The 25,109-nt window shown below is 49.3% G+C and overlaps 1 protein-coding gene across 1 annotated transcript in view; it reads right to left on the bottom strand.

The window, feature by feature from the left end:
• The window catches only part of LOC144673701 (adhesion G protein-coupled receptor L1-like), a gene marked incomplete at its 3' end in the record, with an annotated part of 43,375 nt that extends 23,043 nt beyond the window's left edge, over positions 1-20,332 (bottom strand). The window contains exons 1-3 of the mRNA XM_078535403.1: positions 20,252-20,332; positions 19,743-20,028; positions 16,097-16,345 (exon numbers count right to left, since the gene is read on the bottom strand). Coding sequence (XP_078391529.1) covers positions 16,097-16,345; positions 19,743-20,028; positions 20,252-20,332 — 616 coding nt within the window. The remainder of the gene's footprint in view (positions 1-16,096; positions 16,346-19,742; positions 20,029-20,251) is intronic.
• Between the last annotated feature and the right edge of the window lie 4,777 nt (positions 20,333-25,109).

The raw sequence follows: 25,109 nt of genomic DNA, 5'->3' as shown, positions 1-25,109 counted from the left end.
ACAGTGCAGGGTATCTACAGAGACCCTGACAACACGTAACACAACAACAAAAAATGACCTCTTTTAGGTTTGTACCCTCCTTTTCCCCTCATATATCGGGATTCATTTGCACTTGCAAGTCCAGCATTCATTTCCCTGCCCCAGTTCCCAGTTTTTTCTTTACTCATTCACAGGATATGGGATTCGTTGGCTGGGCCAGCATTTATTGCCTATCCCTAGTTGCCCTTCAGAAGGTGGTGGTGAGCTGCCTTCTTGAACTGCTGCAAGCCCATGCGGTATCGGTACACCCACAGTGCTGTTAGGGAGGGAGTTCCAGGATTTTGACCCAGTGACAGTGAAGGAACAGCAATATATTTCCAAGTCAGGATGGTGTGTGGCTTTGAGGGGAACTTCCACGTGGTGGTGTTCCCATCGATCTGCTGCCCTTGTCCTTCTAGGTGATAGTTTGATCCAACTGAGTGGCTAACTAAGCCACTTCAGAGGGCAGTTAATTGTCTGCCATGTTGGCACTGACAGTCACACATAGCCAGACCCGGGTAAGGATGGCAGGATTCCCTTTCCTAACAGGTGTGAGTGAACCTGCTTGATTTTCATGACAATCTGATAGCTTCTTTCTCACGTTTACTTTCACAAGCCTGCTTTTTATGTGGTAAACTGATTTCAAATTCTCAACCGGTGGGATTTGAACTGGTGCTCTCTGGGATACAAGTCCTGTAACGTAACCAATACCTCACCGTGCCCTCCTGTCTGCAAATGTACCCAGTCACTTTTTTGGGCATTCCTCTACAGCAATTAGTGGTGGACAATAAGTGTCAGAGATGCTCACATCCCGAGAATTAATTGGAAGAAAAGGTAAGGCAGAGTTGGTCGCTTCATAGATTTAACAGGACGATCTCCGGGAGCAGACTATTGAGTTGGATGATCAGCCATGATCATAATGCATGGCAGAGCAGACTCGAAGGGCCGAATGGCCTACTCCTGCTCCTAGTTTCTATGTTTCTATCTCTCTCTGAGCACCACTGTTCTGCTTAAAACAAACTCCTCCTTTGGTTCTTTACTCCTAATTAGTTTAGATTTATCCGCATTAAACTGCATTTGCCATCTCTTGGCCCAATTAATGTAAAGTATCAAAATCAGTTTGAATCTTTTATTTTCCCTGGCTCGTGTTTTGCCATCATCTGTAAACTTGAAGACTTTGCTCATGAGAACCCCAACCAAGCCATTAATATACTCCGTCAGTGCTGTACTGAGGTGCCAGTCTAGATTTTGCGCTAGACTGGAGACTTCTAAACTCAGGGAGAGTGTGTGACTGACTGAGGCATGGATGACATGGAGGCTGAGGGCTAGGGTCTCCTAAATATACCCTTTCTCCAGTCTGAAATATTCCTGGTTAAGTTAGCTCTGTTTCCTGTTGTCGAGCTAAAATTCTATCCAGACGGACTTTGCCTTTGATCCCCACGGCTTAGCCATTAATCACCTGAGGTGGAACTTTGTGTTTGTGGAATACAGTTGGTGCGTACGTAAGCAGGGCAGCCAATCTGCAGCCCAGACATGCTCTATTAACAGGAGAAGAAGGATCGAGGGTAGTCTCTTCCAGTGGGTGAGCAATGTTGGCGAAGGTGCTGTTAAGAGCTATATATGGGATGGTGGGGGTTAATTGCTGTTGAGTCCCCCTCCCTCCCTCTGGCACAATCCTCCACTGGGAAGGAAATCTACCCTTTATATAGTGCCCTTCACAACATCCAAAAGCAATCTTCAGCCAATGGTCACTGTTACAAGGTAAGAAGTGCAACAGCGAATTTGTGCCCAGCAAGCTCCGACAAACAGGAAGGATCTCTTTCTTTTTAATATTGATTAAGGGGTAAACATTGGCCAGGACACCAGGAGAACTCCTGTGCTCTCTGGTATAGTGCCGTGTGATCTTTTACAGCCACCGAGAGTAAAGTCAGCACCGTTTAATGTCTCATCCTGTGTAAGACGGGCACCTGTGACAGTGCAGCACTCCCTCAGCGCTGTGCTGGAGGCCCAGTTTCACTTTGTGCTTAAATCCAGAGAGTGGGCCTTGAACCCACACACCTCTGGTTCCAGAGGTGAGAGTCCTACCCACTGAGCCACAGCTGGCATTTATTCACAATAAGTGATGGGTAAAGTGAAGGATTCACAAATGCTGCATTTTTGGAACATCTTTCAATTCCTTATTATATTCCGAAGGAGGAAATCGCAGCCTTATTATCTCTATGCTAACACACTTTTCTTGGAAACTCTTTTATCCATTGTTTCCTCTCCATCCTAAATAATAATTAAATCATTATACCTCCAGTATTGCTGAGATAAGGGACATACTGTTGAAGCTTTTCGTCTTCCACTCATCGAGACAGATTTGCAAGAAAACGAAATCTCGAAGCTTGGCAGTTAACTCTTCCCTGGTGCATTCTCCATGGCAACACCTCTACCAATCAGAGTCCACTTGTCAACCAATCAGCACTCTCTTCTCATGCAGTATGAATTGTTGTTCCTTTTGAGATTTGGTATTCTTGTGAATCTGTCCTCATGGGGGCAAGCTTCAACAGCATGTCTCTATTTTCAGCAATACTCAATTATAGCTTCATTTTAGAAAATTCCCAAAGGCTTCACCTCTCACCTGAACAGAACAGAGGAGGCGGAACATCATCAAAGCAAACAGCAGCAGAAAAACACACTCAGAGCTTGAGTAGCACAGGGGAACATACTCAGAACAACAGCAACTTGCATTTATATAGCACTTCTAACGCAGTAAAACGCCTTAAGGTACTTCACAGGAGCTTTCCCTAGCTACTGACTCCATTCCTCTCCTCAGCAATAATTTGAGACTAAGATAATCTGTTCGGACCTTTGTCGTCACATTTGATCCCGAGATGAGCTTCTGATCTCATTCTCGTGCCATCTCTAAGACTGCCTCTTTCCACTTCCATAACATCACCCGACTTGGCCCCTGTCTCAGCTCAACTGCGGCTGAAATCCTCATTCATGCCTTCATTACCTCGAGACTTAGCTCTCCCAATGCACTCCTGGCTGGACTCCCACATTCCACCTTCTGTAAACTTGAGGTCATCCGCTGCCTGTTCCCCTATCACCCACTATGCTCACTGACCTACATTAGTTCCTGGTGAAGGAATGTCTTGAACTTAAAATTCTCATTCTAGTTTCCAAATGCCTCCATGGCCTCCCGCCCCTTCCTATCTCTGTAATTTCCACCAGCCCGCAAACCTCCGAGATATCTGCTCTCTAATTTTGGCCTTTTGTCCACCCCCCTCCAATTTTAATCGCTCAACCATCGGTGGTTGGGCCTTCAGTTGCCTCGGCCCCAAGCTCTGGAATCCCGTCCCTACACTCTCCGCTTCTCTACCTCATTTTCCTACTTTAAGACGCTCCTCAAAACCTACCTCTCTGACCAAGCTTTGGTATATCTGGCCTAATGGCCTAATATCTCTTTTTGTACCTCAGTGTCATAACGCTCCTGTGAAGCGCCTTGGGATGGCTCGTTACGTTAAGGGTGCGATATAAATTTGAGTTGTTGTTGTTGTTAGTGAACAACATGGTGGAGAAATAAAGACGGTGGAGGCAGGAAGGTTGTCAGGGAATAAATTCAAGAAAAGGCAGCAAGGTTGGATTGGCCAAATTCGAAGGTATGAGAACTCGCTGAAAGAGGTGATTGAAGAAAAGTTAGAGAATGTAGACCAAGAGGGTGAAAGAGAATGATGACATTAAACAATTGAAAACGGAAGGCTCCTATGAACAACTAAAGAGAAAAGTGTGAGACTGCAGGACATTCCTCCACCAATGATCCAGCCTTAGGCAGATCACTTTATCTATATTTCTCTGTATATTATATGTCTATATATTAGGGAGGAAGGAGGCATAGACAGGTAGCGAGGTTTAGAGAGGGAATGCCAGCACTCAGGGCCAAGGCAGTGAAGCAATGACCACCGATCGCACAGCGATTATAATCCGGGATGCTCAAGAGTCCAGGGTCGGAGAAGCTCAGATATCTAGGAGGGATGGAAGTGATTAAAGAGAGGGGAAGGTGGAAATAGGCAGTCTTGGTGATGGTGGGGGTGTGTGGTTGGAAGCTTAACTCGGGGTCAAATACAACACCAAGGGCAGAATTTTTCACTGGTCAGGCGGGCGCGTGCCTGACCCGAGCGTGCGTAAAAAAGTGTGCGATGACATCGGGCGAGTGTCCCGACATCATTGCGCACTCTCACAATATTTCTCTTGGTGGGCACGTGCGAGAGGTGGCAGCGCGCCCGCCGACAATTAAGAGGCCTATTAAGGCCCTTAATCAATTAATTAAATGGAACTTTTTGCTGCCGGTCCAACTGTTTGGTTGGCGGGCAGGCGAATAGGCCCAAGCAGCCTTTGTGTTTTTTCTTTGCGAAACCTCATCCACGGGCGGGTTGAGATTTCGACCAGTGACTAAAAACAAAAACTTTTAAAACTAATTTTTGACATGTCCCTGCTCAAATGACAGAGTCACAGAAGGGGACATGTTTCCCTTCTCATTCTATTCTTTATTTTTCCTGATAAAAATCTCCAGCTCCCCGAGTTGGCCCTGTGCCCTCAGGGAGCTTTCACTGAGCACGTCCGCGCGCTGACTTCCCCGCGCTCACCCTCCTCCCCACCCTCCCAGGCATGCTGAGCATTTCAGCACGCGTTAATTGGCCGTTAATTGGACAGCCAGCGTGAAATCGCAGTCGGGGCCCGATTGCGGGCGGCGGACTGTTGCACGCCCTCTCCCAGGCCCGCCCAACGAGGGGAAAATCCTCCCCCGAGGCTGACAACCAGTCTAGTTCAGTCTCAGACTGTTGCCAGGGGGTAGGGATGGAGTCAGTCACATGGATCTAAGGCAATGGCCTCGGTTTTGCCAATATTTAGTTAAAGGACTTCTCTGCTCATTCTAATACTGGGCATCGGATAAGCAGTCTGACGATTGAGAGAATGTGGAAGGGTCGAGAGAGGTGGTGGTAGAGTTGGGTGTCAGCATACATATGGAAACTGGCAGTGTGTTGTTGGATGATGTTGCCAAGGGACAACAAGTAGATAAGGAATAGGGTGGGTGGTGGGGGGGTGGATGCAAGGATAGACCCTTGGGGTACAAAGGGTAAACTTTCCCTCTTTGCCCTTCTTGATCTGTTCTCAGCCTTGGACACAGTTGACTGCACCATCCTCCTCCAGCCCCTCTCCACTGTCACCTAGCTGGGTGGGACCGCACCCGACTGGTTTCATTCTGAAATGGAGGTAACAGTGTGATAGGAGAGTGAACAATGCAATAGGAGAGTTAACAGTGTGATGGGAGATGTAACAGTGTGATAGGAGAGGTAACAGTGTGATAGGAGAGTTAACAGTGTGATAGGAGAGGTAACAGTGCGATAGGAGAGGTAACAGTGCGATAGGAGTGGTAACAGTGCGATAGGAGAGGTAACGGGGTGTCTAAAGTAGTGGCGTTAAGCTCGATGAAGACACAGTCCTGTGTGTGCAGCTAGCAATTAGAAATTATGATCAGCAGAGTGACTGATGTAGAAGAGTTGTGAGATGGCAGATAGATTGTCATGTGGATGTAATGGCTGAGTGTGGTAAACATGGTGGTGTAGTGGCAATGTAACTAAACTAGTAATCCAGAGGCCCAGACTAATGCTCTGGCTACAAGGGTTCAAATCCCACCATGGCAGCTGGTGGAGTTTAAATTCAATTAGTAAATGTGGAATTGAAAGCTAGCCTCAGGAATAGTGACTATGAAACTACTATCAATTGTTGTAAAAACACATCTGGTTCACTAATGTCCTTTAGGGAAGGAAATCTGCCATCCTTACCTGGCCTACATGTGACTCCAGGCCCACAGCAATGTGGTTGACTCTCAACTGCCCTCTGAAATGACCTAGCAAGTCACTCAGTTCAAGGGCAGTTAGGGAAGGGCAACAAATGCTGGGCTTGCCAGTGACACCCATGTCCCATGAAAGAATGAGGAAAAAACAAGAAGAGTAAAGGGGTTCAACTCCAAAAGGGTCCTTTTTGAAGTTTCCTCACTGTTCGAGGGCAAAACAGAGAGTGAGCATTGATCACACCTTTAAAAGCAACTTGGTGATGCAAAACATGAATAAAGTGGCAATGAAACACTGGGTTAACTGGACCTAACCATTTACATTGAGATTGTACAGATGAATGGTTCGCCATTAATCATGGCTGAGCTCAGAGAAACACACAGAGAGCAGGGGTATCCCATGGTAACAGGCTCAAGAATGTTCCTCATTTGTCATCAGATGTTTTGGAAAACTTTACAGGATGGTGAATACTGAGCAGGAAGAAGAGAGCATTTCAGGAGGTGCAGTGTTCAATTGTTCAGTGTTTGATTACATGTGTCTGGTGGCTGATCTATGCCCACTGTACTCGATTGGTTAAGCCTGGGTGTGGACTCAGAGCAAAGTAAATAGACATCACTAGAAGCTGAGCAGCAAGCATGAGTGCAGACATTTTGTGATTGCAGAGATATTTTAAAACTCTTGTAAATAAACCTGTTGCACACCTCAAAACTGGTGTCATCCCTGCATTGCTCTGAGATATATAAAATATTTAACAGGAGGGACTGAAAGCACAATTGTCACAAGTGTTCCTTAGAAGAGTTTTAAAGGTATGGAGTGAGATGAATAGACAAAAGATTGTGAATTATATAGTATGTGCAGCATATGTATTGATGATCTGATGCAAATGGCCAATGCTGTTATATACGCTACACACAAGCCTCCTCCCACCCTAATTATCTCTCCCCGCCCTGCATGCCTCTAATCACTTCTCCCTCATCAAGCCACCTCTTAAACATATCGATACTCTCTGCTTTAATCACTTAACATGGGAGAGTCTCATGCTCTCATTGCTTGCTGTGCAATGAAGTTCTATCGAAACTGGTTATTTGATAGCACCTTTCACAACCACGTTAAAGATCAAAAGACATTATAGCTAATGAAGTACTTATGAAATGCAGTCTCTGTTGTAATGTAGGGAATACAGCAGCCATTTTGTGCACGGCTAGCAGCAATCATATATTCATGCTCTCTGGTTCTGGACTCAGTCACAAGTGGAAGGTAATTTTGACGTCTGCCAATTCGATATTGCTCATTTTACCCTACCAGGCGCCACGGTTCCTTTCTTTAATGTCAGTGCAAAGTGATTCTGGCCATGTAGCAGTTGTCCCTAGAGAAACAATTTCTCCTCATCCACGCTATCAAACGCTTTTATAATTTTCAGGACTGCTATCAGGGCCCCACTTAGTGTTCTCCTGTCCAGTGAAGAAGTGTGTTCAATCCACCCCATCAGTTGCATCTACCCAATTCTCACAACATCCAAGTAAATGAAAGGGCGGCAGCGCTACAGTGTGTGGGCAAAAATGTTTCCATCAGGTACTTGTGCTCTGAGTGTGTTTCTCTGGGACACTGATGCTTTGAGTGTGTATCTCTGGGACACTGAACGTCTGAATGTTTTTCTCTGGGCCACTGGTGCCCTGAGTGCATTTCTCTGGGGCACTGATGCCCTGAGTGCGTTTCTCTAGGCACTGATTCCCTGTGTTTCTCTGGGGCACTGATGCTCTGAAGGTGTTTCTCTGGGCACTGATCCCCTATGTATCTCTGGAGCACTGATGTCCTGAATGTGTTTCTCTGGGGCGCTGATGCCCTGATTGTGTTCCTCTGGGCACTGATGCCCTGAGTGTGTTCCTCTCGGCACTGAAGCTCTGACTGGGTTTCTCTGGGGCACTGATGCTCTGACAGGTTTTCTCTGGGCAATAATACTCTGGCTGTGTTTTTGGGGCGCTGATCCTCTTGAGTGTGTTTCTCTGGGGCACTGATGCCCTGAATGTGTTTCTAGGGCACTGGCCCCTGTGATCTCTGGGGCACTGATGCCCTGAGTGTGTTTTTCTGTGACACTGATGCCCTGAGTGTGTTTCTCTGGGGCAGTGATGACCCGAGTGTGTTTCTCTGGGGCACTGATAACCTGAGTGTGTTTCTCTGGGGCACTGATGCTCTGAGTGAGTTTCTCTGGGCACTGATCCCCTATGTATCTCTGGAGCACTGATGTCCTGAATGTGTCTCTCTGGGGCACTGGAGCTCTCAATGTGTTTCTCTGGGCACTGACGCCCTGATTGTGATCCTCTGGGCAATGATGCTCTGACTGGGTTTCTCTGGGGCAAAGATGCTCAGAGTGTGTTTTTCTGGGGCACTGATGCCCTTAGTCTGTTTCTCTGGCCACTGATGCCCTGAGTGTGTTTCTCAGGCCACTGATACCCTGAGTGTGTTTCTTTGGGGCACTGATACCCTGAGTGTGTTTCTTTGGGGCACTGATGCCCTGACTGTGTTCCTCTGGGCACTGAAGCTCTGACTGCGTTTCTCTGGGGCAGTGATGATCTGACAGGTTTTCTCTGGGCAATAATGCTCTGGCTGTGTTTTTGGGGCGCTGATCCTCTTGAGTCGGTTTCTCTGGGGCACTGGCCCCTGTGATCTCTGGGGCACTGATGCCCTGAGTGTGTTTCTCTTGGCACTGATCCCCTGTGTTTCTAGGGCACTGATGCTGTCACTGTGTTTCTCTGGGCACTGGCCCCTGAGTTTCTCTGGGGCACAGATGCTCTGCCTGGTTTTTTCAGGGGCACTGATGCCCTGAGAGTGTTTCTCTGCGGCCCGGATGCTCTGAGTGTGATTCTCTGGGGCACTGATTACCCAAGTGTGTTTCTTGTGGGACTGATGGCCTGAGTGTGTTTCACTGGGGCACTGATGCTCTGCCTGGTTTTTTCAGGGGCACTGATGCTCTGAATGTATTCTCTGGGGTACTGATAACCTGAGTGTGTTTCTTGGGGCGCTGATGCCCCGAGTGTGTTTCATTGGAGCACTGAATGCTGATTCTGTTTCTCTGGGGCACTGAAGGTCTCAGTGAGTTTCTCTGGTGCACTGATGCCCTGAGTGTAGTTCTCTGTGGCACTGATGCCATGAATGTGTCTCTCTGGGGCCTAATGCTCTGAATTACTTTCCCAGGGGCATTGATGCTCTGAGTGTGTTTCTCTGGGGCACTGAAGGTCTGAATGTGTTTCTCTGGGGCACTGGTGCCCTGAGTGCATTTCTCTGGGGCACTGATGCTCTGAATCAGTTTCTTTGGGCACTGATCCCCAATGTATCTTTGGGGCACTGATGCCCTGAGTGTGTCTCTTTGGGCACTGAAGCTCTCAATGTGATTCTCTGGGCACTGATGCCATGAATGTGTTTCTCTGGGGCTCTGATGCTCTGACTGGCTTTCTCTAGGGTGAAGATGCTCAGAGTGTGTTTCTCTGGGGCACTGATGCTCTGACAGGTTTTCTCTGGGCAATAATGCTCTGGCTGTGTTTTTGGGGCGCTGATCCTTTTGAGTGTGTTTCTTTGGGGCACTGACGCCCTGATTGTGTTCCTCTGGGCACTGATGCTCTGACTGGCTTTCTCTGGGGCAAAGATGCTCAGAGTGTGTTCCTCTGGGCACTGATGCTCTGACTGGGTTTCTCTGGGGCACTGATGGTCTGACAGGTGTTCTCTGGGCAATAATGCTCTGGCTGTGTTTTTGGGGCGCTGATCCATTTGAGTGTGTTTCACTGGGGCACTGATGCCATGAATGTGTTTCTCTGGGCACTGGCCCCTGTGATCTCTGGGGAACCGATACCCTGAGTGTGTTTCTCTGGTCACTGATGCTCTGAGTGAGTTTCTCTGTGGCACTGATGCCCTGAATGAGCCTCTCTGGGGCACTGATGTTCTGAATGTGTTTCTCTGGGCACTGGCCCCTGTGTTTCTCTTGGGCACTGATGCCCTGAGAGTGTTTCTCTGGGCACTAATGCTCTGACTGGTTTTTTCAGGGGAACTGATGCACTGATTGTGTTTCTCTGGGGCAATGAAAGTCTGAGTGTGTTTCTCTGGGGCACTGGTGCTCTGAATGTGTTTCTCTGGGGCATTGAAGGTCTGAATGTTTTTCTCTGGGCCACTGATGCCCTGAGTACGTTGTTCTGGGCACTGATCCCCTGTGTTTCACTGGGGCACTGAAGGTCTCAGTGCGTATCTCTGGTGCACTGATGCCCTGAGTGTATTTCTCTGTGGCACTGATGCCATGAATGTGTCTCTCTGGGGCCTAATGCTCTGAATTCCTTTCCCTGGGGCAATAATGCTCTGAGTGTGTTTTTCTGGGGCACTGAAGCCCTGAGTCTGTTTCTCTGGCCACTGATGCCCTGAATGTGTTTCTTTGGGGCACTGTTACCCTGAGTGTGTTTCTTTGGGGCACTGATGCCCTGAGTATGTTTCTCAGGCCACTGAAGCTCTGAGTGTGTTTTTTTGGGGCACTGATGCTCTGAGTGTGTTTCTCTGGAGCACAGATAACCTGAGTGTGCATCACTGGGGCACTGAAGTTCTGAATATGTTTGTCTGGGGCACTGATGGTGTGAGTGTGATGCTCTGAGTGTGTTTCTCTGGGACACTGATGCACTGAATGTGTTTCTCTGGGGCACTGAAACCCTGAGTGTGTTTCTCTTGGCAGTGATCCCCTGTGTTTCTGTGGCACTGATGCTCTCATTGTGTTTCTCTGGGCACTAGCCCCTGAGTTTCTCTGATGCCCTGAATGTGTCTCTTTGGGGCACTGAAGCTCTCAATGTGATTCTCTGGGCACTGATGCCATGAATGTGTTTCTCTGGGGCACTGATGTTCTGACTGGCTTTCTCTGGGGTGAAGATGCTCAGAGTGTGTTTTTGGGGCGCTGATCCTTTTGAGTGTGTTTCACTGGGGCACTGACGCCCTGATTGTGTTCCTCTGGGCACTGATGCTCTGACTGGCTTTCTCTGGGGCAAAGATGCTCAGAGTGTGTTTCTCTGGGGCACTGATGCCCTGACTGTGTTCCTCTGGGCACTGATGCTCTGACTGGGTTTCTCTGGGGCACTGATGGTCTGACAGGTTTTCTCTGGGCAATAATGCTCTGGCTGTGTTTTTGGGGCACTGATCTTTTGGGGCACTGATGTTCTGAATGTGTTTCTCTGGGCACTGGCCCCTGTGTTTCTCTTGGGCACTGATGCCCTGAGAGTGTTTCTCTGGGCACTGATGGTCTGACTGGGTTTCTCTGGGGCACTGATGTCCTGAGTGTGTTTCTCTGGGCCCTGAAGCTCTGACTGGTTATTTCTGGGGAACTGATGCTCGGAGTGTGTTTCTTGGGGCACTAATGTCCTGAGTGTGTTTCTCTGGGCACTGATGCTCTGCCTGGTTTTTTCAGGGGCACTGATGCTCTGAGTGCGTTTCTCTGGGCCACTGATGCCCTGAGTGTGTTTCTCTGGGAACTTATGCTCTGAGTGAGTTTCTCTGGGGCATTGAAGGTGTTTCTTTGGGCACTGATGACCCGAGTGCGTTTCCCTGGGCCATTGATAACCTGATTGTGGTTCTCTGGGGCTCTGGTGCTCTGACTGTGTTTCTCAGGCCACTGACGCCCTGAGTGTGTTTCTTTGGGGCACTGATGCTCTGAGTATGTTGCTCTGGGGCACTGATACCCCGGGTGTGTTTCTCCGGGGCACTGATGCCCTGAGTGTGTTTCTCTGGGGCACTGATGCCCTTAGTGTGTTCATCTGGTGCACTGATGCCCCGAGTGTGTTTCTCTGGGTCACTGATGCTCTGAAGGTGTTTCTCTGGGCACTGATGACCTTAGTGCGTTTCCCTGGGCCCTGATAACCTGATTGTGATTCTCTGGGGCTCTGGTGCTCTGACTGTGTTTCTCTGGGAACTTATGCTCTGAGTGAGTTTCTCTGGGGCATTGAAGGTGTTTCTTTGGGCACTGATGACCCGAGTGCGTTTCCCTGGGCCATTGATAACCTGATTGTGGTTCTCTGGGGCTCTGGTGCTCTGACTGTGTTTCTCAGGCCACTGACGCCCTGAGTGTGTTTCTTTGGGGCACTGATGCTCTGAGTATGTTGCTCTGGGGCACTGATACCCCGGGTGTGTTTCTCCGGGGCACTGATGCCCTGAGTGTGTTTCTCTGGGGCACTGATGCCCTTAGTGTGTTCATCTGGTGCACTGATGCCCCGAGTGTGTTTCTCTGGGTCACTGATGCTCTGAAGGTGTTTCTCTGGGCACTGATGACCTTAGTGCGTTTCCCTGGGCCATTGATAACCTGATTGTGATTCTCTGGGGCTCTGGTGCTCTGACTGTGTTTCTCTGGGGCACTGATGCCCTGAGGGTGTTTCTCTGGGCCCTAATGACCCGAGTATGTTTCTCTGGGCACTGATGCTCTGACTGGTTATTTCTGGGGAACTGATGCACTGAGTGTCTTTCTCTGTGGCACAGATGCTCTGAGTGTGTTTCTTGGGGTACTGATGTCCTGAGTGTGTTTCTCTGGGCACTGATGCCCTGAGTGTGTTTCTCTGGGCACTGATGTCCTGAGTGTGTTTCTCTGGGCACTGATGCCCTGAGTGTGTTTCACTGGGGCACTGATGCTCTGCCTGGTTTTTTCAGGGGCACTGATGCTCTGAATGTGTTTCTCTCGGATACTGATTCTCTGAGTGTGTTTCACTGGGGCACTGGAGCCCTGAGTGTATTTCTCTGGGCACTGATGCTCTGACTGGTTTTCTCTGGGGAATTGATGCACTGATTGTGTTTCTCTGGGGCACTGATGACCTGTGTGTATTTCTCTGGGGCACCGACGCCCTGAGTGTGTTTCTCTGTGGCACTGATGCCCTGAATGTGTCTCTCTGGGCACTGATGCTCTCAATGTGTTTCTATGGGCACTGGCCCCTGAGTTCCTCTGGGGCACTGATGCTCTGACTGGGTTTCTCTGGGGCACTGATGCCCTTAGTGTGTTTATCGGGAGCACTGATGCCCCGAGTGTGTTTCTCTGGGACACTGATACCCTGAGTGTGTTTCTCTGGGGCACCGATGCCCTGAGTGTGTTTCTCTGGGCAACTGATGCCCTGAGTGCGTTACTCTGGGGCACTGATGCTCTCAATGTGTTTCTATGTGCACTGGCCCCTGAGTTTCTCTGGGACACTGATGCTCTCACTTGGTTTCTCTGGGGCACTGATGCCCTTAGTCTGTATGTCTGGGGCACTGATGCTCTGGCTGTGTTTCTCTGGGGGCACTGATGCTCTGAATGTTTTACTCTGGGCACTGATGCTCTGGCTGGGTTTCTCTGGGGCCCTGATGCTCTGAACGTGTTTATCGGGGCACTGATGCTCTGAATGTGTTTCTCTGTGCACTGATGCGCTAAGTATGTTTCTCTGGGGCTCTGATAGTGTGTTTCACTGATTCCCTGAGAGTTTTTCTCTGGGGCATTGATGGACTGAGAGTGTTTATCAGGGGCATTGATGCTCTGACAGTGTTTCTCTGCGGCAGTGATGCCCTGAGTGTGTTTCTCTGGGGCACTAATGCTCTGGCTGTGTTTCCCTGGGGCACTGATGCTCTGAGAATGTTTCTCTGGCACACTGAAGCCCTGAGTGTGTTTCTCTGGTGTACCGATGCCCTGAGTGTGTTTCTCTTGGGCACTGATGCCCTGAGCACGTTTGTCTGGGCACTGATATTCTGAGTGTGACCCTCTGGGGCACTGATGATCTGAGTGTGTTTCTCTGTGGCACTGATGCTCTGACTGGGTTTCCCTTGCGCACTGGTGCTCTGAATGTGTTTCTCTGGGCACTGATGCCCTAAGTATGTTTCTCTGGGGCTCTCAATCTTTGAGTGTGTTTCCCTGGTGCACTGATGCTCTAACTGGGTTTCTCTGGGGCACTGATGCTGAGCATGTGTTTCTCTGGGCACTCATGCTCTGACTGGGTTTCTCTGGGGCACTGAAGCCCTGCATATGTTTCTCTGGGGCACTGATGCTCTGAATGTATTGTTCTGGAGCACTGATGCCGTGAGTGTCTTTCTCGGTGCACTGATGCTCTGCGTGTGTTACTCTGGGCACTGATGCTCTGAGAATATTTCTCTGCCGTACTGAATCCCTGCGTGTGTTTCTCTGGTGTACCGATGCCCTGAGTGTGATACTCTGGGGCAATGATGATCTGAGTGTGTTTCTCTGTGGCATTGATGACCTGAGTGTGTTTCTTGGGGCACTGATGTCCTGACTGTGTTTCACTGGGGCACTGATGCTCTGAGTGTATTTCTGTGGGGCACTGATGCCCTGAGTGTCTTTCTCTGGGCACTGTTGCTCTGACTGGGTTTCTCTGGGAAATTGATGCACTGATTGTGTTTCTCTGGGACACCGATGCCCTGAGTGTGTTTCTCTTGGGCACTGATGCCCTGAGCATGTTTGTCTGGGCACTGATATTCTGAGTGTGATTCTCTGGGGCACTGATGCCCTGAATATGTTTCTCTGGGGCACTGCTGCTCTGAATGTGTTTCTCTGGGACACTGATGCTCTGATTGTATTTCTGTGGGGCACTGATACCCTGAGTGTGTTTTACTGGGGCACTGGTGCCCTGAGTGTCTTTCTCTGGGCACTGATGCTCTGACAGGGTTTCTCTGGGAAATTGATGCACTGATTGTGTTTCTCTGGGGCACCGATGCCCTGAGTGTTTTCTCTTGGGCACTGGTGCCCTGAGCATGTTTGTCTGGGCACTGATATTCTGAGTGTCATTCTCTGGGGCACTGATGCCCTGAATATGTTTCTCTGGGGCACTGATGCTCTGAATGCGTTTCTCTGGGACATTGATGCTCTGAGTGTATTTCTGTGGGGCACTGATACCCTGAGTGTGTTTTACTGGGGCACTGGTGCCCTGAGTGTCTTTCTCTGGGCACTGATGCTCTGACAGGGTTTCTCTGGGAAATTGATGCACTGATTGTGTTTCTCTGGGGCACCGATGCCCTGAGTGTTTTCTCTTGGGCACTGATGCCCTGAGCATCTTTGTCTGGGCACTGATATTCTGAGTGTGATTCTCTGGGGCACTAATGCCCTGAGTGTGATTCTCTGGGGCACTGATGACCTGCATGTGTCTCTCTGGGCACTGATATCCTGAGTGTGTTTCTCTGTGGCATTGATGACCTGAATGTGTCTCTCTGGGCACTGATGCTCTCAATGTGTTTCTATGTACACTGGCCCCTGGGTTTCTCTCGGGCACTGATGCTCTGAATGTTTTACTCTGGGCACTGATGTCCTGACTGGGTTTCTCTGGGGCCCTGATGCTCTGGGCATGTTTCTCTGGGGCACTGAAGCCCTGAGTGTGTTTCTCTTGGGCACTGATGCCCTGAGCATGTTTGTCTGGGCACTGATATTCTGAGTGTGACTCTCTGGGGCACTGATGCCCTGAGTGTGTTTCTTGGGGCACTGATGTCCTGAGTGTGTTTCACTGGGGCACTGATGCTCTGCCTGGTTTTTTCAAGGGCACTGATGCTCTGAATTTGTTTCTCTGGGACACTGATGCTCTGAGTGTATTTCTGTGGGGCACTGATACCCTGAGTGTGTTTTACTGGGGCACTGGTGCCCTGAGTGTCTTTCTCTGGGCACTGATGCTCTGACTGGGCTTCTCTGGGAAATTGATGCACTGATTGTGCTTCTTTGGGGCACCGATGCTCTGAGTGTTTTCTCTTGGGCACTGATGCCCTGAGCATGTTTGTCTGGGCACTGATATTCTGAGTGTGATTCTCTGGGGCACTGATGCCCTGAGTGTGATTCTCTGGGGCACTGATGCTCTGAGTGTGATTCTCTGGGGCAATGATGATCTGAGTGTGTTTCTCTGGGCACTGATGCTCTCAATGTGTTTCTATGTGCACTGGCCCCTGAGTTTCTCTGGGGCACTGATGCCCTAAGTGTGTTTCTCTGGGGCAATGATGCTCTGAATGTTTTACTCTGGGCACTGATGCCCTGACTGGGTTTCTCTGGTGCCCTGATGCTCTGCGTGTGTTTCTCTGGGGCACTGAAGCCCTGAGTGTGTTTCTCTGGGGCACTGATGCTCTGACTGGGTTTCCCTTGCACACTTATGCTCTGAATGTGTTTCTCTGTGCACTGATGCCCTAAGTATGTTTCTCTGGGGCTCTGATACTTTGAGTGTGTTTCTCTGGTGCACTGATGCTCTAAGTGGGTTTCTCTGGGGCACTGATGCTCTGACTGGGCTTCTCTGGCGCACTGACGCTCTGACTAGGTTTCTCTGGGGAACGGATGCTCTGGCTGGTCTTCCCTGGGGCACTGATGTTCTGAGAGTGGTTCTCTAGTGCACTGACTCTCTGACAGGGTTTCTCAGGGTCACTGATGCTCTGACTGGGTTTCTCTGGGGCATTGATGCTTTGACTGGGTTTCTCTGGGGCACTGATGCCTTGAATTGGTTTCTCTGGGGCACTGCTGCTTTGACTGGGTTTCCCTGGTGCACCGATGCCGTGAGTATGTTTCTCGGTGCACTGATGCTCTGAGTGTGTTTCTCAGGCGCACTGAAGCCCTGAGTGTGTTTCTCTGGTGTACTGATGCCCTGAGTGTGTTTCTCTTGGGCACTGATGCCCTGAGCATGCTTGTCTGGGCACTGATATTCTGAGTGTGACTCTCTGGGGCAGTGATGCCCTGAGTGTGATTCTCTGGGGCAATGATGATCTGAGTGTGTTTCTCTGTGGCATTGATGTCCTGAGTGTGTTTCACTGGGGCACTGATGCTCTGCCTGGTTTTTTCAGGGGCACTGATGCTCTGAATGTGTTTCTCTGGGACACTGATGCTCTGACTGTATTTCTGTGGGGCACTGATACCCTGAGTGTGTTTCACTGGGGCACTGGTGCCCTGAGTGTGTTTCTCTGGGCAATGATGCTCTGAATGGGTTTCCCTGGTGCACTGATGCTCTGAGTGTGTTTCTCTGGGGCACTGATGCTCTGAATGTTTCACTCTGGGCTTTGATGCTCTGACTGGGTTTCTCTGGGTCCCTGATGCTCTGAGTGTGTTTCTCTGGGCACTGATGCTCTGAGTGTGATTCTCTGGGGCACTGATGCTCTGAATGTGTTTCTCTGTGCACTGACGCCCTAAGTATGTTTCTCTGGGGCTCTGATACTTTGAGTGTGTTTCTCTGGGCACTCATGCTCTGACTGGGTTTCTCTGGGGCACTAAAGCTCTGAATATGTTACTCTGGGGCAGTGATGCTCTGTGTGTGTTTCTCTGGGGAACTGATGTTCTGAATGTATTTTTCTGGAGCACTGACGCTCTGTCAAGGATTCTCTGGGGCACTGATGCCCTGAGAGGGTTTCTATAGGGCACTGATGCCCTGAGTGTGTATCTCTGCGGCACTGATTCCCTGAGAGTTTTTCTCTGGGGCATTGATGGCCTGAGAGTGTTTAACAGGGGCATTGATGCTCTGTGTTTCTCTGTGGCAGTGATGCCCTGAGTGTGTTTCTCTGGGGCACTGATGCTCTGGCTGTGTTTCCCTGGGTCACTGATGCTCTGAGAATGTTTCTCTGGCGCACTGAAGCCCTGAGTGTGTTTCTCTGGTGTACCGATGCCCTGAGTGTGTTTCTCTTGGGCACTGATGCCCTGAGCATGTTTGTCTGGGCACTGATATTCTGAGTGTGACCCTCTGGGGCACTGATGATCTGAGTGTGTTTCTCTGTGGCACTGATGCTCTGACTGGGTTTCCCTTGCGCACTGGTGCTCTGAATGTGTTTCTCTGGGCACTGATGCCCTAAGTATGTTTCTCTGGGGCTCTGATTCTTTGAGTGTGTTTCTCTGGTGCACTGATGCTCTAACTGGGTTTCTCTGGGGCACTGATGCTGAGCATGTGTTTCTCTGGGCACTCATGCTCTGACTGGGTTTCTCTGGGGCACTGAAGCCCTGCATATGTTTCTCTGGGGCACTGATGCTCTGAATGTATTGTTCTGGAGCACTGATGCCGTGAGTGTCTTTCTCGGTGCACTGATGCTCTGAGTGTGTTACTCTGGGCACTGATGCTCTGAGAATATTTCTCTGCCGCACTGAATCCCTGCGTGTGTTTCTCTGGTGTACCGATGCCCTGAGTGTGATACTCTGGGGCAATGACGATCTGAGTGTGTTTCTCTGTGGCATTGATGACCTGAGTGTGTTTCTTGGGGCACTGATGTCCTGACTGTGTTTCACTGGGGCACTGATGTCCTGAGTGTGTTTCACTGGGGCACTGATGCTCTGCCTGGTTTTTTCAGGGGCACTGATGCTCTGAATGTGTTTCTCTGGGACACTGATGCTCTGAGTGTATTTCTGTGGGGCACTGATGCCCTGAGTGTCTTTCTCTGGGCACTATTGCTCTGACTGGGTTTCTCTGGGAAATTGATGCACTGATTGTGTTTCTCTTGGACACCGATGCCCTGAGTGTGTTTCTCTTGGGCACTGATGCCCTGAGCATGTTTGTCTGGGCACTGATATTCTGAGTGTGATTCTCTGGGGCACTAATGCCCTGAGTGTGATTCTCTGGGGCACTGATGACCTGCACGTCTCTCTCTGGGCACTGATATTCTGAGTGTGATTCTCTGGGGCAATGATGATCTGAGTGTGTTTCTCTGTGGCATTGATGACCTGAATGTGTCTCTCTGGGCACTGATGCTCTCAATGTGTTTCTATGTGCACTCGCCCCTGGGTTTCTCTCGGGCACTGATGCCCTAAGTGTGTTTCTCTGGGGCATTGATGCTCTGAATGTTTTACTCTGGGGACTGATGCCCTGACTGGGTTTCTCTGGGGCCCTGATGCTCTGAGCGTGTTTCTCTGGGGCACTGAAGCCCTGAGTGTGTTTCTCTTGGGCACTGATGCCCTGAGCATGTTTGTCTGAGCACTGATATTCTGAGTGTGACTCTCTGGGGCACTGATGCCCTGAGTGTGACTCTCTGGGGCAATGATGATCTGAGTGTGTTTCTCTGTGGCATTGATGACCTGAGTGTGTTTCTTGGGGCACTGATGTCCTGAGTGTGTTTCACTGGGGCACTGATGCTCTGCCTGGTTTTTTCAAGGGCACTGATGCTCTGAATTTGTTTCTCTGGGACACTGATGCTCTGAGTGTATTTCTGTGGGGCACTGATACCCTGAGTGTGTTTTACTGGGGCACTGGTGCCCTGAGTGTCTTTCTCTGGGCACTGATGCTCTGACTGGGCTTCTCTGGGAAATTGATGCACTGATTGTGTTTCTTTGGGGCACCGATGCTCTGAGTGTTTTCTCTTGGGCACTGATGCCCTGAGCATGTTTGTCTGGGCACTGATATTCTGAGTGTGATTCTCTGGGGCACTGATGCCCTGAGTGTGATTCTCTGGGGCACTGATGACCTGAATGTGTCTCTCTGGGCACTGACATTCTGAGTGTGATTCTCTGGGGCAATGATGATCTGAGTGTGTTTCTCCGTGGCATTGATGACCTGAATGTGTCCCTCTGGGCACTGATGCTCTCAATGTGTTTCTATGTACACTGGCCCCTGAGTTTCTCTGGGGCACTGATGCCCTAAGTGTGTTTCTCTGGGGCAATGATGCTCTGAATGTTTTACTCTGGGCACTGATGCCCTGACTGGGTTTCTCTGGTGCCCTGATGCTCTGAGCGTGTTTATCGGGGCACTGATGCTCTGAGTGTGTTTCTCTGAGGCACTGAAGCCCTGAGTGTGTTTCTCTGGGGCACTGATGCTCTGACTGGGTATCCCTTGCACACTTATGCTCTGAATGTGTTTCTCTGTGCACTGATGCCCTAAGTATGTTTCTCTGGGGCTCTGATACATTGTGTGTGTTTCTCTGGTGCACTGATGCTCTAAGTGGGTTTCTCTGGGGCACTGATGCTCTGACTGGGCTTCTCTGGCGCACTGACGCTCTGACTAGGTTTCTCTGGGGAACGGATGCTCTGGCTGGTCTTCCCTGGGGCACTGATGTTCTGAGAGTGGTTCTCTAGTGCACTGACTCTCTTACAGGGTTTCTCAGGGTCACTGATGCTCTGACTGGGTTTCTCTGGGGCATTGATGCTTTGACTGGGTTTCTCTGGGGCACTGATGCCTTGAGTTGGTTTCTCTGGGGCACTGCTGCTTTGACTGGGTTTCCCTGGTGCACTGATGCTCTGAGTGTGTTTCTCTGGGAACTGATGCACCAAGTGTGTTTCTCTGGGCTACTGATACTTTGAGTGTGTTTTTCTGGGGCACTGATTCTCTAACTGGGTTTCTCTGGGGCACTGATGCCCTGAGTGTGTTTCTCTGGGGCACTGATGCTCCTACTGGGTTTGTTTGGGGCACTGATGCTCTGAGTGTGTTTCTCTGTGGCCCTGATGCTCCTACTGGGTTTCTCTGGGGCACTGATGCTCCTACTTGGTTTCTCTGGGCACTGATGCTCTGACTGGGTTTCTCTGGGGCACTAATGCTTTGAGTGTGTTTTTCTGGGACAATCATGCCCGGAGTGTGTTTCTCTGGAAAACGGATGATCTGACTGGGTTTCTCTGGGGCACTGATTCTCTGAATGTGTTTCTCTGGGCACTGATTCTCTGACTGGGTTTCTCTGGGGATGTGATGCCCTGAGTGAGTCTCTCTAGGGCACTGATGCCCTGAGTGTGTTTCTCTGGGGCATTGATGCTCTGGCTGTGTTTCTCTGTGGCACTGATGCTCTGAGAGTGGTTCTCTGGGGCACTCACTCTCTGACTATGTTTCTCTGGGGCACAGATGCCGTGAGTGTTTTTCTCGATGCACTGATGCTCTGAGTGTGTTACTCTGAGCACTGATGCTCTGAGAGTGTTTCTCTGGGGTATGGGGCACTGAGAATGTTTCTCTGTGGCCATTCAAGAGGGGGGAGCAAAAAGACAAGTGGTAGTTGTAGGGGATTCTATAATTATGGGAATTGATAGCTTCCTTTGTAAGCAGGATCGAGAGTCCCGCATGGTATGTTGCCTGCCCCGTGCCAGGGTGAGGGTCATCTCTTACCGGCTTGAAAGGATATTGGAGAGGGAGGGGGAGGATCCAGCTGTTGTGGTCCACGTCGGGACAAATAACATAGGTAAGACTAGGAAAGAGGACTTGTTTGGGGATTATCAGGAACTAGGAACTAAATTAAAGAACAGGTCCTCAAGGGTTATAATCTATGGATTACTAACCGAGCCACGTGCAAATTGGCATAGGGACGCGAGAATAAGGGAAGTAAACACGTGGCTAAAGGTGTGGAGCGGTAAAGAGGGGTTCCATTTCGTGGGGCACTGACATCAGTATTGGAACAGGAGGGATCTGTACCGTTGGGACGGTCTCCACCTGAATCGATCTGGGACCAATGTTCTAGCGAAAAGGGTACATAGGCTGGTCAACAGGACTTTAAACTAGAAAGTGGTGGGGGGAAGGGAAGGGTAAAACTCCAAGAAGTATGACTAATGGGAAACAAAGCAGCAGGTTAGCGTGTGGGGGGGTGGATTCAACTTCATGGAAAATTATGAAAAAACTGAAAAGAAAGGAGAGCGCACGAGAGGCTGTTAAAGTCTCCAGAACACAAAATAGGACAGAGTGTTTGGAAAGAGCTAGGAATCTAACTTCAAGCACATCAGATAAAAGGACAACAATGAGAAAGGGGACGGGAAATACAGGACTGAAGGTGTTGTATCTGAATGCACACAGTATACGAAATAAGGTAAATGAGCTTGTGGCGCAGATTGAAATTGGCAGGTATGATGTGGTGGGCATTACGGAGATATGGCTGCAAGTGGATCAGGACTGGGAGATAAATATCCAAGGATATACATCCTATCGAAAAGATAGGCAGGTTGGCAGAGGGGGTGGGGTTGCTTTGTTAGTAAGAAATGAAATTAAATCGATAGCAAGAAATGATGTCGGGTCAGATGATGTAGAATCTGTGTTGGTAGAGTTGAGGAACCGCAAAGGTAAAAAAACCATAATGGGAGTTATGTACAGGCCTCCGAACAGTAGTCAGGATGTGGGGCACAAGATACACCAGGACATAGAAAAGGTGTGTAAGAAAGGCAAGGTTACAGTGATCATGGGGGATTTCGATATGCAGGTAGACTGGGAAAATCAGGTTGGTAGTGGATCCCAAGAAAAGGAATTTGTGGAATGTCTACGAGATGGCTTTTTGGAGCAGCTTGTGGTGGAGCCCACTAGGGAACTGGCAATTCTAGATTTAGTGATGTGTAATGAGGCAGATTTGAGAAGGGAGCTTAAGGTGAAGGAACCCTCAGGAGGAAGTGACCATAATGTGATAGAATTTACCCTGCAATTTGAGAGGAAAAAGCTGGAATCAGATGTAACGGTATGACAGTTGAATCAAGGCAACTACAGAGGCATGAGGGAGGAGCTGGCCAGAATTGACTGGGAGATGAGCCTAGCAGGAAAGACAGTGGAACAGCAATGGCAGGAGTTTCTGGGAGTAATTTGGGAGACACAGCAAAAATTCATCCCTAGGAAGAAGAAGCATACTAAAGGGAGGACAAGGCAACCATGGCTGACAAGGGAAGTCAGGGACAGCATAAAAGCTAAAGAGAAAGCATACAATGCGGCGAAGAACAGTGGGAAACCAGGGGATTGGGAAGCCTACAAAGACCAACAGAGGACAACTAAAAAAGAAATAAGGAGGGAGAAGATTAAATATGAGGGTAAACTAACCAGTAATATAAATGAAGATTGCGAGAGTTTTTTTAGATATATAAAGGGTAAGAGAGAGGCAAAAGTGGACATTGGGCTGCTGGAAAATGACGCTGGAGAAGTAGTAGTGGGGAACAAAGAAATGGCGGAGGAACTGAATAGGTACTTTGCGTCAGTCTTCACGGTGGAAGACACGAGTAACATCCCCAAAGTTCAAGAGAGTCGGGGGGCAGAGGTGAGTATGGTGGCCGTTACCAAGGAGAAGGTGCTAGGAAAACTGAAAGGTCTGAAGGTGGACAAATCACCTGGACCAGATGGATTACACCCCAGAGTTCTGAAGGAAAAAGCTGAAGAGATAGTGGAGGCGTTAATGGCGATCTTTCAGGAATCACTGGAGTCAGGGAGGGTCCCAGAGGACTGGAAAATCGCTAATGTAACCCCCCCTGTTTAAGAAGGGAGTGAGGCGAAAGACGGGAAATTACAGGCCGATTAGCCTGACCTCGGTCGTTGGTAAGATTTTAGAGTCCATTATTAAGGATGAGATTTCAGAATACTTGGAAGTCCATGGTAAAATAGGGCAAAGTCAGCATGGTTTCATCAAGGGCAGGTCATGCCTGAAAAATCTGTTAGAATTCTTTGAGGAGGTAACGAGTAAGTTAGACAAAGGAGAGCCAATGGATGTTATCTACTTGGACTTCCAGAAGGCTTTTGACAAGGTGCCGCACAGGAGGCTGCTCAGTAAGATAAGAGCCCATGGTGTTAGAGGCAAGGTACTAGCATGGATAGAAGATTGGCTGTCTGGCAGGAGGAAGAGAGTGGGGATAAGGGGGTCCTTCTCAGGATGGCGGCCGGTGACTAGTGGAGTTCCGCTGGGGTCAGTGTTGGGACCACAACTTTTCACTTTATACATTAATGATCTAGATAAAGGAACTGAAGGCATCCTGGCTAAGTTTGCAAATGATACAAAGATAGGTGGAGGGACAGGTAGTACTGAGGAGGTGGGGAGGCTGCAGAAGGATTAGGACAGGTTAGGAGAATGGGCAAAGAAGTGGCAGATGGAATACAACGTGGGTAAGTGTGAGGTCATGCACTTTGGTAGAAAGAATAGAGGCATAGCCTATTTTCTAAATGGGGAGAGAATTCAGAAATCTGGAGTGAAAAGAGACTTGGGAGTCCTAGTCCAGGATTCTCTTAAGATTAACTTGCAGGTTGAGTCGGTCGTTAGGAAGGCAAATGCAATGTTGGCATTTATTTCGAGAGGACTAGAATATAAAAGCAGGGATGTGCTGCTGAGGCTTTATAAGGCTCTGGTCAGACCACATTTAGAATATTGTGAGCAATTTTGGGCCCTGTATCTCAGGAAGGATGTGCTGGCCCTGGAGAGGGTCCAGAGGAGGTTCAGGAGAATGATCCCAGGAATGAAAGGCTTAACATATGAGGAACGTTTGAGGACTCTGGGTCTATACTCGATGGGGTTTAGAAGGATGAGGGGGGGATCTGATTGAAACTTACAGAACACTGAAAGGCCTGGATAGAGTGGACGTGGTGAAGATGTTTCCATTAGTAGGAGAGACTAGGACCCGAGGGCACAGCCTCAGAGTAAAGGGAAGACCTTTTAGAACAGAGATGAGGAGAAACTTCTTTAGCCAGAGAGTGGTGAATCAATGGAATTCATTGCCACAGAAGGCTGTGGAGGCCAGGTCATTGAGTGTATTTAAGACCGAAATAGATAGGTTCTTGATTGGTGAGGGGATCAAAGGTTACGGGGAGAAGGCGGGAGAATGGGGTTGAGAAACTTATCAGCCATGATTGAATGGCGGAGCAGACTCGATGGGCTGAATGTCCTAATTTCTGCTCCTATGTCTTATGGTCTAATGAAGCCCTAAGTGTGTTTCTCTGGTGTACCAATGCCCTGACTTAGTTTTTCTGGGGCACTGATGAACTGACTGGGTTTCCTTGGTGCACTGATGCTCTGAATGTGTTTCTCTGGCCACTGATGCCCTAAGTGTGTTTCTCTGGGGCACTGATGCATTGACTGGGTTTCTCTGTGGCACTGAAGCCCTGAGTGTGATTCTCTGGTGCACTGATGCTCTGAGTGTGGATCTCTAGGGCAGTGACTCGCTGACTGGGTTTCCTTGGCGCACTGAAGCACTGAATGCGTTTCTCTGGGCACTGATGCCCTGAGTGAGTTTCTCTAGGTCACTTATGCCTTGAGTTTGTTTCTGTGGGGCACTAATGCCCTGAGTGTGCTTGTCTCGAGATCTGATGATCTGACTGGGTTTCTCTGGTGCAATGATGTTCTGACTGGGTTTCTCTGGGGCACTGATGCTCTGAGTGAGTTTCTCTAGGGCACTGATGCCCTGAGTGAGTTTCTCTATGGCACTGATGCCCTGAGTGAGTTTCTCTAGGGCACTGATGCCCTGAGTGTGTTTCTGTAGGGCACTAATGCCCTGAGTGTGTTTGTCTCGGGATCTGATGATCTGACTGTGTTTCTCTGGTGCACTGATGCTCTGAAATTGTTTCTCTGGGGCACTATTGCTCTGACTGGTTTTCTCTCGGCACTGAAGCCCTGAGTGTGTTTCTCTGGGGCACT

Source organism: Cetorhinus maximus, unplaced genomic scaffold (genome assembly GCF_964194155.1).
Source record: "Cetorhinus maximus unplaced genomic scaffold, sCetMax3.hap1.1 HAP1_SCAFFOLD_432, whole genome shotgun sequence".
Lineage (NCBI taxonomy): Eukaryota > Metazoa > Chordata > Chondrichthyes > Lamniformes > Cetorhinidae > Cetorhinus > Cetorhinus maximus.
The sequence above is the reverse complement of the archived record's forward strand: the minus strand, read 5'-3'. Positions and strand labels throughout refer to the sequence as shown.